Raw genomic sequence first — 14861 nt, 5'->3', positions numbered from 1 at the left:
AGCATGGTGCAAGGAGCATGGAACGGGACTGGTAGTCCAAGTGTGTGGGCTCCCTTATCGAAGCAGGCATGCAATGCTACTGATGCTTGTTTAGCACGATGCTCTGCACACATGCATGTGTGTGTGTGTGTGTCTTTGCTGCATTAGCATTTAAGAGGTGGGAGTCCCTTGTCTCCTGCTACCCGTAGGCAGCTGGTAAAGATCAGGAGCACCACGTTCACCCTTAAGGCCCTGATATATGTGCTTCTGTGGTTAGCACAGACCCTGCTACTGATGCCCCCAACCCCACAGGCCTGCTTGTTTCCCCACTGCTCCATCCTGGTTTTGTCCCATCCCTGCCTGGAAGAAGCTGGGGGGAAGCCACTGTCCGTCCCCACTCCACAAAGTGGGCTGATGCTGAAGCGCTGCCAAACTCTGGGAGGATTTTGGGTTGCAGCACATGAAATAAGGCACTGTGGCCACCAGCAAGCCCCCTGACCCACTGGAGGGCCTCCTTCACCCCTACCAGACCACCCCCAAGTCTCTCCTCCTGCCTCCCTGGCTTCTCAGCTTGGCTTGCAACACCTCTCCCTTCCGCCTCTCATCCCTTCCAAACCTTAAGGTCTGTGCTAGATGGCAAAAGTTTAATTCTGGCTAAAGAGTGAACCAAAAACCTGCAAATAAAACAAACAAACAAAAACCCAAGATGAGCAAGTAACAATGCAAGGTTACCTCCCTTGGCCTCAGAAATGGTTCACCTATTTTGGCCTTGGAAGGACTAAGGCAGAAGCTGAGCACTGACAGCTCAGCAGAGTGGTCCAGGTCTTGTCGAGGTACAAGCAAAGCAAAAAAAGTAAAAAAGGTCGTAAAATGAGAACAGCTCAGTCACCTTAAAATGAAGCAGCACTACCACATCTTCTGTACTGTTTGCAACAATTAACCTCACATCACCCAACTGACTGCTATACTCAACGGAACGCTCATTAAGTCTGTCCAGCTTTGAAGACATCATCTAGTTCTGCAGATCGTGCAGTAACCCACCAGAGCGGACACCAACAGCCTAACCCAGCCAGAGGAGCTTCTCATGTCCCATGCTTCTTCATATGCCGAGCCTCTGCAAGTGAGGGTCCAGACACAGCCCCCATACAGTAACAGCCTGGCGTCCAGCACAGCTTGGCCTTCACCTCAATTTCTGAAACCATGGCTCTTACAGCAGTTAACCGGGCCAGTCTCTCTCCTCCGTTCAAGCATTTCATCTGTGTGACACTGCACTGCCATTTATTTCTTCACCCCACACCCCTCAGCCATTTTTCTTTAGAGGGAAGGCAAATGCCCTGTTTTGCTTCCCTGTTGGTTTTCAAAATGTGAATGAAGTGAAGTAACAGGCTGGGAAGCAGGAACAGAATAGCGAGCGACCGTTGAGTGGAAGCGATAACACACGCTGATGGCAACCAGGCTCTTCAGCCGAACAAAAAAAGAACTCCCTCCCCCAAGGAGATATTTTAAAAGCGGAAAGCTAAGAAGTTAAGTACAAAGGCTTTTGTGTTTTTATTGACATTGTAAGAAACATTTTTTTTTTCTTTGTTACAAAAGAGCTAAGTGGTTCTGAAAGCAGAAGTACAATTTATATGTACACAGTGCTACAGACCCTTCAGATCAACCTAAGGCTCGAGAAACATCAGATCATAACTGCAGTTTTATCAGATGAAGACCACTAAGGCCCATTACAGCCGAACACTATTCCTACCGTATGTAAATGTATTTACACATTTTCTTTTTTTTTTTTAAAAAAAAAGGATTACAAGCTTTATAAAAAAAAAAAACCTAAAAAAAACTGGGGAAAAAAAAAGAACACTTTTTTTATCTTACATATCTGCAGGACTGACAACAGTAACTGTTCCATAGGAGACATTCCACCAATCCAAGGACAAAAACACGTGAATACCAGAGGTTTACAAGACATTTTGGACACTATTAACAGTGGTATGTGCTATTAGCTGGGTGGCAAGTATAGCCTCATCGGGAAAATTTGGCAACACATCTTGGTCCCTCTCTTTTACAGGGTCAACACAAAATAAGGCACATACATTGTGAGAATATGAACACTGCTGTTCAGCAGGAGAAGCCATTGAGCAACAGGTGTGGGAGAGCCAGCCAGCCATTTCATCAAGGGGCAGGGGGAAGCGATGCCTGGAAGCCAGGCAGCCAGCCTGCACCTCAATGCATATGCATAGACCATTCGGTGCCATTCCCCAAGGAGAGAATAACATCATCTGCCATGTGGCTATATGGGGCCATCGTACCCACCAGCAAAGCCCCCCTGGAAGCTCGCTGACTTCTCCGCAAACCCACCTTTCCTCCACCCAGGCAGACCTGGTGGACGAGCTCTCACCGGCAACTCCCACTTTGTGGGAAGAGGAACTGCTGGGAGAGATGCATGCTTCACGCAGGCTAAGGGAGGCAGACGCGCCCAAGGCCAGCAGTAATGAATCTAGAAGATCCCCACAGAGCCATTACAAGAAAAGGGGATTTAGACTCAGGCTGCAATGCTCTAAAAATAGGAAATCCGCAATCTGCATTTTCTAGTACTCTGGCATGAGTGGTGGGTTTTCAGCTGCTACGGCTACGTCACCTGATGTACCAGATAGACAAAAGCAAGCTTTGGCTCTGCACCTGGAAGAGCAGCAGTAGAGGGGTGCCATAAACATGTGAGCAATGCTGATGGGACCCCCCCCCCCCAAGACTGCCATGCATTGGGACTGAGGTGACAGATGGTGCCCAGGCTAACACCACCACGCTCAGAGAGCCCAGCCTACGTTATCACAACTAGCCCCAAACCCGAGACAGCTGGTCTATGACATATTGCTGCCCTCACAGGTACCAAAACAGGCTCTTCAGCATAAACCAGAAAAGCATGAGAAGATACTTAAAGCTGAAAAGTGAAACATGAACAAAAGTGGCACATATGCTTCATGGTGAAAATGCTAAACCATTTGCACAAACTCCCCGGGGACATGGTAGAGTGTCTGGTTCTTCAACCTCACCAAATCAAAATGGGCTGCCTTTCTGGAGCATGTGGTTTCGGCCAAGACACACTGTTGGCCCAAGACAGGGTAAGTGAGTGACAAAGGTTTGTCAAATCCAGGAAGGCAAATTAGCTCCTCAAACAGTCCCTTTTAGCCTTGAGCAATCTGAACGGCTCCTTCTAAGCTCTGATGGATCACATCTGTTAATAGCTTCCCAGCTTCAACTCACCAGCAAATACAATTATGAACTGGAAAACCGAGTTAAAAAAAAATGGGGTTTTTTGTTGTTTTTTGTTGCTTCTTAAATGTATTTGCTCTATAACAATAAAAGGCTTCTCTCCCAAGCCACCTACTCCCAAGCTGGTCATAAGCTGCCCTGTTGAAATTGTTTATAAACATGTCATTGATGGCTTAATAAACAGCCAGCGACCGGTTACCGAGACCCATCTGAAATGCATCCAGCACAGCCTTTCCTCATGCATATGCTGCTGTTTCTCCTCAGGGGTGTGAGCTGTACCGTAGCACTGCATGTACAGCGCAGCCACTGAAGCATCCCTCTGCGCCCCAGCAGCAGGGCAGGGGTGAGGGCTGTGCATGGGCAGCGGGTCCCTGCCAGGCGCCTCTGGGCGATGACAGCGCAACGGGGAGCAGCTTCCCACGTTGTAACAGCAAATCGACCGTTTGCCATGGTGAGCTGTGCCTGATTCCCTGTGCAGGAAGGTCAGGAGGGGAAACGGCAAAGGGCAAAGAGCAGAAATATGCATGCTTGAGGCAGAGGAAGGAAGAAATACTTGCTAAAGATCCGGAGAAAGACAGGAGCTGGATGATGATAAAAGCCGTAGGATAATTACATTTGTCTTGATTTCTGACATTCCAGCTCATAACGCAAATCACTTGGTACGTGCTGTGATAAGCCCAAATACAGCCCCAGCACTGGATTCCTGTGATGTTTTCCTGCTGATGTACAGCTTCTTCCTCTGATTCTAACAGCTGTTAATAGATGAATGTTAACCAATAGCTTCACTGAGGTTGTATTCCTGCACATTCCTCAAATGCCATGCCCTGATTCAGCTGCTACTTCACCATTTTTTCACAGTCAAAAATATTACTGCTATGGCCTTCCAGCCTATAGAAACCACCTTCTGGTGTTATTCCTAATTTTGACTGGACTAAAGTTTATCTATATTTCAAAATTGACCCCATTCCCCCTTCTCATTGTGTCTACTCTAACATCAGCTCCTTGCAGACATCAAATCCGTGACTAAGCGTCTACACCATTTACATCCTGTAGCATCGTTTTACTATTGAGATTTAACTAAGAAGTCTGCAAGGGCTGGACTTGCATGCAGATTCTAGGAGTGGGTGAACTTAAACCTTGGCTTTCTAACTGTTCTCCATCCCAACCTGTTTGCCTAGGAGCACTGTGTGTTCAGGGGCGCACATGTGAAGCCCAGCACAACAAAAAACATGCTACAAGAGCTACAGCTTATGGAGGAAACGCCATTCACCTCTACCAGTGAGCAGATTCATGAGCACAGTGCATTAGTTCCAATTTGTACTGGTGTAACTGACCCTGGGCATTGGCTCACTGGCTTGCTTTGAAATGAAATGCACGTTGGTGTCACCGAGAGGTTGGGTTGTTCTTTCTGAGTTTTGATTAGTTACCAGACATACTTGCTGTTCTGCTCATTTCATTGCTATTTTGAATGGCAGTTGAAATTTCTTGTTTTGTAAAACCTGGATACGGTGAAAAGACATGTAAGATTATCAGATTGCTTGCAATCGCTTTCATTTATTTGGCTAGTCCAAGAAATGGGGTGTTCGTTTTCTACCTGGTTTATATGCCATGACCATGACGCTTTTGAAGCCCTAACTGTGCATTATTTCAACAGCCATTTACTTATTTTAAAACATACCATCCATCCACGAAGCTGTACGTGCTAAAAGAGAGGTACAAGACAGTTCTCTCGGCAAAGGAATTATTATTGCAAATAAGAACCAGTGGCTCAGCAAATCACATCTCAAGAGTTTGCATTGCATTGAAAAAAAAAAAAAAAAAGTCCCCAGTATGGAATACTGCAATTTTGTTATTTCATTGTATGAAATACTCTGTAAGACCCTGATCATCTCTTCACAAATATGGTATGCAACGAAGGGATTCTAGACTACCCAAATCACCAAACACGCCCATAACTCTACTATCCAGTCATTTAAAAAAGAATACTGAAAAACAGAATAGCAAATACTGCAAAAGGTGAGAGCTGGACTAAGAACAGCTTTCTGGTCCTCTCCTTCCTCTGAAATGGGAACATGAAACAATCTCAGTATCATTATGCAAGGCAGTGACAGCTGTCTGTGTGTGGTGTTACAAAATCCTTAAACGTTTCCTAGGGATCAACGGGCTGATGGCTCTACATTTCTTGTTTGCTTGAGCCTCCTAATTTATCCTGCTCCATGATTCTGAAACTACAGCCTAGGGGTACCATGGCAGTGGATTTCTAAACTGGTTGTCCACCTTGGTGCGATGTATCCAACGCATCCAGAGAAGATTTCATCCCTGCATGCTGACTTCATATTGTGCCTGGTTATTTTGTGCCTATATGTTTAGGGGGGGAAGTTGCAACAGTTTTACAAGGTCTAGTTTCTTTTGAGTAACAGAAAATAGCGAAGTCATTTCATCAGACCTTTCTTTTTTAAAAAAAACCCAAAACAAAACAAAAACATGCACTTCACACGTTTACATTGGTTTACAATTAAAGAAAAAAAAAAGAAAAAGGAAGCATACAGACATTCAAAAGGGGAGGGAGAGAGAGAGAAGAGGGGCAGGGGGGAATGGGTGTAGCAATACTGATTCAAAACTGAAATGGAAGACAGTTTCTCCCTAGAACACTTTAGGGTTTTCAGAGTCCTTATTCCATAAAAGGAATATACTTGAAACACATCCCATTTAGGTGAGATGAGATTGCTAAAATACATACACAACTAAAAAATATGAGTCCTTTTTTCCATTCTGTTATCTCCTAAGAGTTTGTTTTTTTGTTTGTTTGTTTTTTCTAATGTCTATTGCATAACAGCAAGAAACTTGCTTTCTTCTGCAAGTGAGGTCAACAAAGAGCTCATGTCACCAATAGCCATGTTGGTTGTGCTTACGGGCATAGCTGGGAATGTAAGAGACGCTCGGGGAGTGGTGAGGCGTGAGGAATTGCGGGAGAGATTCTGAATGATACTCGGGCTCAGGGCTCCCGAAATTAAGCTGACATGGTCCCCATCATCTATGATAGCATCGAAATCAATCTGCACACCCTCTAGGCTGTTGCTGTCAATGCTGTCAACTGTGCTCGACACTTGGTTAGCCCCCGGGGAAAGAAGTTCCGATGAGTTTGCAGTCGCAGTCCCCTGCAGCAGGCAGTTAGCTTCCGAACCAAAGAACGAACCTGTTTTCATAGCTTGGTAGCTAAAGCCCATGGTTTGGTCATATAACTGACCAGAGTAATTCTGTGCATTAGAGCAGAACTGCTGTGATTGACCTTGGATCTCCATCTTAATGGTGTTTACCCTGTACGTCTGGTTGCCATCACTTACGTGTCCTTGCTGTTGTGCCAGGTTGTTTCTCAACATGTTTTGCCGTCTGTTGCTGCTGTAATTGGTGCATGGCTGGTAACTTTTGGCCACCAACAAACCTGAAGGCTGGCTACCAACGGTGTGAGACACTGGCGGACAACTCTGCGGCCCCTGATACAGGCTGCCTTGTGAGGTAGGACTAACCTGCCCCAGCATCATTTGACCGGATTGATTGACTCCCTGGTAATGAACGTCATCTCCGACCGGTTGGTTTTGCAGATACTCCTGTTCCATCATACTGCTGTTCTGCATCCCATTTGCCATACTGGCAGCTTGATCGCTGGATGCCATGGGATGGCCAAAATTTTGCTGGTTCCCACTCACTGGCACGTTGCTGCTTCTCAGCTTCTGCCCCTGAACTGCCATGCCACAGGAATTGTCCATTGCTCCAGACATCATTGCTTGCCTGCTGATGCTTTCACTGTAAGGCTTATTGGGCTGCACGCTGAAAGAATTAGCGGCTCCGCTGCCAAGAACTGCGTTTTGCTGTAAACCGTAGGAATTGTTGTTCTCCACCAGATAGCCATTCTGCTGGTCCACGTTGCTTCTCTCCAGGTTCTGCTGCTGAACCATCATATTGTTGTACAGTCTGAAGGCCCGAGTCTGCTGCACTGTGGAGCGCTGGCCACATTTCAGTTTCGAAGGAGATAAGTCAGAGCTTCCTGAGCTTACTTCATTCCACTGAATGGGCAAGTCGCTTTTGTTTGTCTCAGAACCTGCCTGCTGACTGCTTGGTGGAGGGGCTTGGTCAAAGTTGCTGGGGTTGTCGTTTCCTAACACTGAGCCATGATGCATTTTGTTGCTGTCTAGGACATTGTTCAACAAGTGGTCGTATATGCCCTGGTTCTGGGAATTCAGATACTGAACCACGTCATCTGGCAGGAGATCCTCATCATTCAGACTGCCACCCGCTTCCATCGTAGCAGCCTCCAGGGCAACGTTCTCGCTGATGCTTGGAGGACAGGGGGAGCTAAAGCCACGGAAGACGCCACCCTCAGAACGGGTATAGTTCTGAAGAACAAGGTTGCGCTTTTCCATGGATGGAGGCAAAGCAGGAGGGTTAAAGCTATTAAGACTGTTGAAACGCTGGACTCTAGGGACAGAGAGGTTGTCACAGGCCATTCTTACTGGATCACTGGCTCTCCTCATCCCGTTTCCTAGAGCATCGTGAGACAGAAAATGCCTCCTGCTGTAACCATTTGCCCCACCATCACTACATCTTCGAGGGGCATTCACTGGAGGCAGTGGAGATACTCCGGACTCCCTGCAGTCACCCAAGAGTGCCATCCTTGTTTTGAGGCTCATCCTCTCCATGTTAGGCAGTGGAGTTGGTGGGGGTCCACCAGTAGCTGCTGCATATTTAGCTTTCAGCCTATATTGCTGGGCCGGGGTGAGGCTGAGAAGACTTGGCAGGTCATCACACTGGCTCGCTTCACTGGAGCGCCGGGAGGCATCCGTTGAGATGGGGTCGTAGGAGTCTGCAACGCTCACGTTCTGTGGTCTTCCCTCTGCCTGGGAGGCATCGCTGGACCTCCGGCTAGAGAAGCAAGGTGAAATTCCAGAGGATCTGCGGCTGCTCAAGTAGGCTGAACTGATGGTGCTAGTATTGCTGTCCCTCCTGTTCAGCATGTTCAACACAGTGATGTCTGTACTTGAAAGTTCACTCCTGTTTGGCAGAATAGTCATGGATCCTCCTACACTGCAGCTGCTGTTTGACTGGGCACCTGGAGGTAAAATTCACAGATAAATAAATGGGCATCACCCAGAAACTGGCACAGAAAATACCCAGTAGAGTAAGGAGAGTACAGAGGAAGAGCCTGTATCACCACAGCAAATCATAGCAGTGCTCTTTCCTGAAAGAAGTCGGGATAAAAACGCTGTCCTTAGGTTAAGAGCTAATTCCGAGACTCGAGGGTAACATTTCAGTGTGAATTCTAGCACAAAATTTATAGGCCATAGCCACAAACTGTCATCAGCTCGCATAGCGCTCCAGCCTGCAGTGCAGCTATTCTGACTGATGTGCCAGAAGGACACATTTGTAAGGGAGCTTTTTACAGGCAAAATATAATTGAACAGGCATTTGCATGGAATGGCAAAATATACAAATTTGGAGGCTATTCAAGGTCATTTCTAAGACTTCTTGAAGTAACTCCTAACAACTGCAAAACATCTTTGATGGTTTCCTTGCTTTGTTTTGTTTTTAAGTAAACAGAATACATTTCTTAATTTTACATAGTTTCTTTCAATTAGAACGGGTTTCAGAAAACCTGGGCTGTTACTGCTGGGTGGAGCACAGAAACCTATGGGCATATCGTATATGCCATGTAGAGGCAGCGGGGACATACATTTTGGCAACAAGCAGCTCTGTATATGAAAACAACTATGGATTTTCAGAGTGCAATCTCGCCTTGCCCCCATTCATGGATATCTGACTTCCTAGCAGTAGGATCTGTACATACGATTACTTCTGTGTGTTGGAAACAGTTTATTTAAAGGGCAGCCCAACACATCTATGCAAAGCGTGCCTTGCTAAGGCCTCATCTGAAAGACTTCCGTACAAGAAATTGGCAAGTATTTATTTCATTTGCCTTGCCTCAAAACAAGACAGGATTATGATGATGATCTTGGGTCCAAACCTTTAACTGCAGGGAATATTTAAAATGTGATGCATGGCTCCTTTGTTGGCCCCTGTTCTGTAAAACACAGGACTATCAGACTTCTTTCAGGGTGGGTAGTAGGACTTGTCGTGAGGGGCTAAATGGGCAGTGATTCATTTACAAACCATGGCCACAGCTGCTGAGTCTCAAAAGCTGTACTACTCTTTTGCAAGGGTTGCAAGACTGAGCTAGCAGGCAAAGAATTTAAGGACAAAAAGTGTTAACCACTCCTGTGACATGTAGCTCACCATTTCCTATGAGAGGCGGCAAGGTTGGGGCTTTGGAAGGTGGAACGGGGTTCAGTCTTGGAAGCATTCCGTTAACTTGTTTCAACCTTTCTAATTTCACTTGCTCCATCCATTTGGTCCCTGTCATATTCCTCCTGGCCTGTAAGCCAAGTGCTGTGGTGGCTGTGGAAATGGTAGAGTCCATGATTGGGGTTTCATCGATGACACTGAGGTCTCCTACACTACCACCACTGGTCAGAGTAAGCTCGATCCCATTGTTGGAATAGTTGCTGATGGGGGACTGTTCGCTGCTGCATGTAGACTGACCACCAGGGCTTGGCTGAGATGTCTGTTGGAATGAAGCAAGGAATAAAACGTGAGGATTAAGCAAACAACGTCGACAGAAGCACTTGCAGCAAATGTGGGTCTAAAGGGAGCCACATAAAACTCAACGTAAAGCAAAGTTTAGTGTTAAATGATAACAGTGATCATTCATTAAGAGGCTTTCTAGACTCTAACTGCAGTGAATGCCATTGCAAAACCTGAGATTAACTGCATGAGACATTTATTTCAGTTACTCCCATAACTGCTTCTAGCACTTCATGTCATTCGTGAGCATGTATGTATGGATATGCTACTTCGGGTATGCGCTGCTCCCAGTGGAAGCTGCGGCTCAGCAAACCAAATCAGAATTCAGCCATGTTATGAGGTCTAATTGACACCGCTAGGCTTGCAGCAAGAAATAACCAAGACTCCAACAACACTGGAACTTGGTTTTTTTTAATTAGACTTGTGGCTAAAGAATGTAAGCATTTTCCAAGCCTAAGGCTCATTGTTACGAGCAGCAGCTGTCCTGAAATGTTGGCATGTAATAAAACGGGGAAAAAGCAACAGGGCAAAACCCCCAGTATCATATTATCATCATCCTATGACCCTAGCAGCACTAAGGGCTAACCTATACCTCCTCTTATACCTAACTTATACCACCTCTGCCCTGAATCAAGAAGGTGATGATCTACTGAATCAAACCCTTTATTTCACTAGAATTTAAGATTTTAGATTTAAGAATTCAAGTACACAGTACAAGCTGCTTATCTATGGGGGTATGAACCCACCACAATAGTGGCTTCTTTCTTAAAACAGACAGTGTTCTCTGCTGCTCTAGCAGAATTCTTGCTGTAGGGAAATATGGGCTTGATTTTTTTTTTTTTTTATGCTTGTAAAGTTCTCATAAAAGAATGGTAAAATTTCTCTGACAAACTGAAACACTCTGACAGACTGACAGACAAAACAGACAGCGAGACAGACAGAAGTCTCTGGACATAATATCCCACTGCAGGTTGTATCAGTGGGGCATGCAGTAACATTTTGCTCCCAAGAACAGTTTCATGTAAGTATTTCACTTTCGGGGTTTCTGCTGTGCTTTTTTATATTTTTTTCTGCCAGCCTGTGACTTTTATGCACATTTTACTGACAAATACTAGCTAGAATTTCTGAGGCAGCAGTGACAGCTCTCACTTTTAACATCAGTGATTGAAGACACAGATTCATGGCACTACTGTAGCTTCATATGCCCCTGAGGAGTCCATTAAGATGCAATAACTATTTTATTATTTCTAACTTGAATGATGATATTTAGAATTTATGAGGCCACACTGAGCAAGTTCATTTCCAAACCCTGGTCATGGCAGATTTGGTGACAAGAATAGAAATAACAGTTATTACACAGAGGAGTGTTTGTGCCTCTGGACAATAGCTCCATGCCATATGGAAGAGCAGTAATAGTCAGAAGTCTGTTCTTGTAGCCATGTGTCAAGATCACAGTGAGGCAGGTTACAGAAATAAGAACTGTACTACGGGGAACATACATTTCTAGATGTGCAGTACAGGAAAAAATGGGTATTCTGTCTAGAGGAGACATTTCTGAAGAGATTTCACCAATATAAGCCAGATTTTTCCTATGTCAAGTGTCACAAAATGCTCACAGAACATTACGTTTGGGAATGAGTTTGATGGATTGCACATTACTAAATAAAGGAATGATTGGACAACAGGCAGACGGTTAAAATAAAGACTTAAATAATGTTGCAATGAGAAAAACAGCGGAAAAGTTAAAATGCCCTCACCTTATTACCCACTGTCCTTAGGAAGTTAGAACAAGACATTTAAGAGCATTAGACAGAAAAGACATTGGATTAGTTGGAAAACAGAAAACATATCTTAATTCACACAAGCAATGAAAAGCAGGAAATGCAGAACTATTTTTAGAAGATATTTTTCAGTGAGAAATATTTTAATACTATGCAAGCAATCAGCATTAATACCCCTTTCCTGCAAATCTTATTCATGCTAAAAACATCTACATTCAACAGGCCCCAATAATGCTACAGATTTCCCTAGCTAAGCAAAAGGGGAAGGGGTTTTGCTCCTTTGTAATGTAAGGTGGTTAGCGCCAAAGATGGCAGAGGATCTCCTTTAGACTTCAGCGGGAGTTAACTCTGGGCCCCTGGAAGTTTCCAAATTCAGGATTAATACTTCACAGTTTAGGCGTAAGCCTTAGGCACAATATAGCAGTAACTCGTATTTCAGTGAGTAATCATTTTGAATCGCAGCATGATTAACAGTATGAGCAGAATTCAGAGGACTCATATTTCTAGTCCCCAAGGGTTGGGTCCAGATGACTCGTAGACCCAGATGTGGAAGAGGACAGAGTGACCGCTTTTGGAGAAGATGAATGGCACACAAAATGCAGGCAAATGAAATAACTTCTTTAAGATAGAGTGTGAAAAAATGGAACAAAGTCCTTTTGACATTCAAGCCTATACTGGTTTAATGTAATACATTAAGGTAAAGAGGGAAAAGACCTGCAGCGACTCTTAATTCAGCTCAACTTAGTTAAATTTAAATTAGGTTAACTTGGTGAAGTTAAATTAAGTATCAGATTAACGTAAGAGATCACATCACAATAGAGATCTCATATTATCAAAAGGTCTCGTCCTGTTATTTAAGAATAACAATTTATCCTGCTTCAGTTTGATCCATGACGTGACAACCTCAAGCTCCTAAAATCTGATCATTTTCCCAGGTTCTCCAAAAGTTATCACCATCAATATCATCATTTCAGTCTTTTGGACTTGTCTTTTTTTTGCATTCTGGTTTTGATTCTGCAGGATTCACATTATCTTTCTTCTGTAAATAGTAGAGTGGAAAAACATGCTTTTTTGAAAATGAAAACTGTGATTTTCTCATAATAAGGTGATTCTGAAAGATGGAGCTTTAAGAGAAGCAATTATTATGAGAGTTGCCAACACTGCACTTGCTGCATATTGCACAGATTAGATGTAACCTTCTTATTTGCTATTTCTTAGGCTTTAAAAATATTTTATGATGGAAATGAAAAAGAATAACTCACAAAACCTAACCTTGTGAGCTAGAGTTTATGGGCTTGAGCATTTATTTTATAAAGGGATTATTAACTGGTGGCAAGACGAAAAAGGACAAAGGGAGCAGCATGGTGTATTGCATACCATTGGTTTTTCCGACTTGACTGCTTTCACTTGGAGGCATTCTTCACGCTTTGAGGTAGTGTTGCTGAGGTCCTTCTGCTCACCAATCGCACCCTGAGTCTGATGGCCTGGTGACCGGGTCTGAGAGTGGCTGCCTGGGTCTCTCGGTGGCGGAGGCCTTGGGTGGATATCTCCCCGTTGCTTCTTGGTGACATGCGCCTCCGGGCCATGCACGGTCTTCACATGTTTCCGGAGAGAACTGGGATCTGTGTAGCGCTTTGTGCAGCCCGGTATCTTGCAAACATACGGTTTCTGCCAAGACAGGAAAATCACTTAAATTAGATCTAATTTCGCATGGGACTCCTGAATAGCTCCTTGGAGCACAGCTGATGTTACAGTTATATGCTTTCACAGTGAATTTGTTATCTAATTTATGGTCTCTACAGTGACTGAATCATAGAATTATAGATGGTTTGGGTTGGAAGGGACCTTAAAGATCACCTAGTTCCAAGCCCCTGACACAGGCAGGGACACCTTCCACTAGACCAGGTTGCTCCCAGCCCCGTCCAGCCTGGCCTTGGGCACTGCCAGGGATGGGGCATCCACAGCTGCTCTGGGCAGCCTGTGCCAGCGCCTCGCCACCCTCACAGGGAAGAATTTCTTCCTTATATCTAATCTAAATCTGCCCTCTTTCAGTTTAAAGCCATTACCCCTTGTCCTGTCGAGTTGTGACTGCACACCTAGTCAAACCTATTAATTTCCCTTGGGTTTTATTAACTCGTTGTTATATTCTATTAACCTGTTTTATAACCCATTAATGTCACATAGTTTACAGAGGGCAGAACTTCTCATAATATGAACTGTCACAGCTTCCACTTATCACAGCAGCAGAGTCAACAGAGCTATGGCAATTTATGAAGACTAGCCTAATTTCCTATCTTGTTCACTGCCCTCAGCAGTCTCATACCCTATTTCTAGTATGGCCAGTACCTACTTCTTGACATTCACAGGCAAACAACCCCCTCCAAAACATACTGGGACATTTATTCAGACAGTATTGTCAGAGGAAGCATTTTTTTCCTGGCTCCTTCAGAACACCAGCATGATGTCAAAGCACAGCACACGTACCATGAGCATTTTCACGTCACAGCAACTGCACCGCGAAAATGCACTAGTAGTATTACTGCTACCCGCATAAACCTGCTTCCTTTGTCTGTAAATTTCTCCAGTTCACTAAGCAATGTAGAATAAAGTAAATTTATAGCCTTATAATTTAACAAAGACTTTGGTAAATTTATTTACAGAGGATCAGAAAGAAGAGTGGAGCTCTTCCTAAACACTTTAATTGCCTCAGGAAACAAAGTGTCTTTTACTCCGTTTTATTACTGTATTGTTTCCAAGAAACTACTGATTTAAATTCTTATTTATACTAGCCCTCAAGAAAAAGCAAAGAGAAAAAAAAGAAAAAAGAAAAAGAGACCCTCGTGCCAAGTTCGTCAAAGGGGTTCTCTGTCTGCTTACACATGGCACTCTGGAGCCTTTGACAAATGTAGCTTCTTCATGGATATTGATAAGCCTGAGCCTGCTTCCACTGACATCAGTGGAAAACAACCTCCCATTGACTAGGAGCAAAAATGTTGATCATGAGCAATTTAAAGTTGATGCTGAGCCACTGAAACAGGTTTTCTCAAGATGCTATGGAAGTACAAGTCGGTTCACTCTCTTCTACACGTGTAAGGCATTATCTGCATCAAGACGTGTCAGTTGCTTTTAAATCTAAGTATAGGTTACCTACTTACAACTCAAATAGCACTGCAAGGAACTGCTGAATCGGGTCTGCACTTC

At 44.3% G+C, this 14861-nt stretch overlaps 1 protein-coding gene across 2 annotated transcripts in view; it reads right to left on the bottom strand.

Moving 5' to 3' along the window:
• Positions 1-1503: 1503 nt before the first annotated feature.
• The window catches only part of GLI3 (GLI family zinc finger 3), a 215748-nt gene continuing 202390 nt past the window's right edge, over positions 1504-14861 (bottom strand). For both annotated transcript variants that reach the window (XM_027815314.2, XM_005446215.4), the window contains exons 13-15: positions 13038-13328; positions 9532-9859; positions 1504-8350 (exon numbers count right to left, since the gene is read on the bottom strand). In XM_027815314.2, coding sequence (XP_027671115.2) covers positions 6066-8350; positions 9532-9859; positions 13038-13328 — 2904 coding nt within the window. In that variant the 3' untranslated portion in view covers positions 1504-6065. The remainder of the gene's footprint in view (positions 8351-9531; positions 9860-13037; positions 13329-14861) is intronic.

The sequence above is a fragment of the Falco cherrug genome, chromosome 4, assembly GCF_023634085.1.
Source record: "Falco cherrug isolate bFalChe1 chromosome 4, bFalChe1.pri, whole genome shotgun sequence".
Classification (NCBI taxonomy): domain Eukaryota; kingdom Metazoa; phylum Chordata; class Aves; order Falconiformes; family Falconidae; genus Falco; species Falco cherrug.
Note: the sequence above shows the minus strand (reverse complement) of the source record. Positions and strands in the feature narration are given on the sequence as shown.